The following is a 2370-nucleotide window of genomic DNA, read 5'->3' as shown; positions in this document are numbered from 1 at the left end:
ATATCATCAGGAAACACAGTGTTAGCTTTCACTGTTATGCTGATGATACTCAGCTCTGTATTTCTTCATGGCCCGGCGAAACATACCAATTTGCAAAACTAACGGAATGCATATTTGATATAAAAAACTGGATGACGAGTAATTTCTTACTGCTAAATTCTGAAAAAAACAGAGGTGTTAATTATCAGACCTAAAGCCTCCGCATGTAATAACCTAGAACACTGTCTAACACTCGATGACTGCTCTGTCAATTCTTCGTCATCAGTCAGGAACCTAGGTGTGCTATTTGATAGCAATCTCTCCTTTGACAGCCACGTTTCTAGCATTTGTAAAACTGCATTTTTTAATCTTATAAATATATCTAAAGACCTGAGACCTATGCTTTCAATGTAAAATGCAGAAATGTTAATTCATGCGTTTATGACCTCAAGGTTAGATTATTGTAATGCTTTATTGGGTGGTTGTTCTGCACGCTTAATAAACAAACTCCAGCTGGTCCAAAATGCAGCAGCTAGAGTTCTTACTAGAACCAGGAAGTATGACCATATTAGCCCGGTTCTGTCGACTCTGCACTTGCTCTCTGTTGAACATCGTATACATTTTAAAATCTTGCTGATTACTTATAAAGCCCTAAATGGTTTAACTCATATCATAACTCATAAGCTCATATCACATTATAGTCCTTCACGTCTGCTGTGATCTCAAAACTCTGCCTTAGAAAGCCACGTTTCTAGCATTTGTAAAACTGCATTTTTCCATCTCAAAAATATATCTAAATTATGACTTATGGTCAGACGAAACCAGCATGGTGTGGTTTAATTCCAGGCTGCAATGCATCCCAAGGTTTTTCTCCATTTTCTGTCACAGATGGAGTTTTGGTTGCTTGCCACTGTCACCTTTGGCTTGCTTAGTTAGGGACACTTCATTTCTGGCAATATTGTCAGATTGACTGATTGCACACACACTGATGGAAGAGAGCTGAACTGGATGATGACATCACTGAATCAATGATGAACTGACTTTAGCTGGAAAACTGACTGTCTTCTATTGTGCTCTTGCATTATCTGCACACGTGTTTCTTATTTGACATTGTGAAGCTGCTTTGACACAATCTGTATTGTATAAAGTGCTATGTAAATAAAGGTGACTTGACTTGTGGATCATCTCTGTCGTACCTGTGACACCTCGTCCCGTGAGTTCCACTTGACGGACAGCAGGAGTTTGGGAAGACTTTCTGGAATATTCACACAGTAATGCCTGCAACACAAACACACCGCTCTCATTGAGCTGTCGTCATATTTGTGAGAAACAAATTAATGTCCTGTGTATCACAGCTGGAACGGGCCGTCATTCTCAATGCAGGCTGTGTGTGTGTTTACCGATGTCTCCACAGGAAGTCTTTCTCTTGTTCGGAGAGCTCATACAGCGGGTCTCGACTGCACAGTGTGCGCAGTTGCTCTGCGTCCGCCTGCGATATGGAGCTGTCACACACCAGACGACTGCTCTGATTGGCCAGAGAGAGTCAGCATGAGTCCCAGATTCACTCTGACAGTGTGTGTGAGTGTGTTGCCTTGTCCAAATACCCACACTTGCGGTCTTGGCTACTTGAGAGCGCGTGCGCGCGACAGGAAGTAAGTGCGCAAGACCGTCCCAGGTCTTAAAAACCGCTAAGCGCAGTGCCCTTAACACACACTAAATCCACACTATCTCCAATACTGCTCTGGAGCGCTATTCCAGGCTTAAGCCCCGTTCACACCAAGAATGATAACTATAAAGATAACTATAAAGATTTTAGCGTCCACACCAGCGGATGATATCGTCTGTAAGCACATGCTCATCTGCCGCTTTAAATTCTCGAGCTCTGTTACATTACAAAGCCCTCCTGCTAATTTTTCTTGGTTGAAGGACTTAATGTCTTTTCTACATTTGGAAAAAATTAAACACTCCATTAGAGACTCCTATGAGAATCCTATGCTTTCCTTTGTTGAGACCATACCTTCATTATAGATTATAGATGCAACTGTTTTTCATCACTTAATTAGATGCACTACAAATTAAATTGCATCATGTTATAGGGACTACTGAACAGACATTGTTGATTTTAAAAATAAAGCTCTGTAAACACTTGCATTTTTACAACACTATAGGTGCGTCCCATCAGGTAATGAAAAGTTCGACACACACTTGTGCTCTTCACGCTCATTTGAACTCTTGGGCCAAATACAGGAAATACGTCAAATAAGTAGTCAAGTGCAAAGAGCGCAAGTGTGGGTATTTGGACAAGAGGACTGTTTGTGTGTGAGTGTGTGAGTGTGTGTGTGTGAGTGTTTGTGTGTGAGTGTGTGAGTGTGAGTGTGAGTGTGTGTGTGT

The 2370-nt window shown here is 41.5% G+C and overlaps 1 protein-coding gene across 2 annotated transcripts in view; it reads right to left on the bottom strand.

The window, feature by feature from the left end:
• Positions 1–2370, bottom strand: part of LOC107653898 (phosphatidylinositol 4,5-bisphosphate 3-kinase catalytic subunit alpha isoform) — a 42920-nt gene that overhangs the window by 11370 nt on the left and 29180 nt on the right. For both annotated transcript variants that reach the window (XM_016440763.1, XM_016440764.1), the window contains exons 11-12: positions 1380–1504; positions 1176–1257 (exon numbers count right to left, since the gene is read on the bottom strand). In XM_016440763.1, the coding sequence (XP_016296249.1) occupies positions 1176–1257; positions 1380–1504 (207 nt within the window). The remainder of the gene's footprint in view (positions 1–1175; positions 1258–1379; positions 1505–2370) is intronic.

Source organism: Sinocyclocheilus anshuiensis, unplaced genomic scaffold (genome assembly GCF_001515605.1).
Source record: "Sinocyclocheilus anshuiensis isolate Anshui unplaced genomic scaffold, SAMN03320099.WGS_v1.1 scaffold459, whole genome shotgun sequence".
Classification (NCBI taxonomy): domain Eukaryota; kingdom Metazoa; phylum Chordata; class Actinopteri; order Cypriniformes; family Cyprinidae; genus Sinocyclocheilus; species Sinocyclocheilus anshuiensis.
Note: the sequence above shows the minus strand (reverse complement) of the source record. Positions and strands in the feature narration are given on the sequence as shown.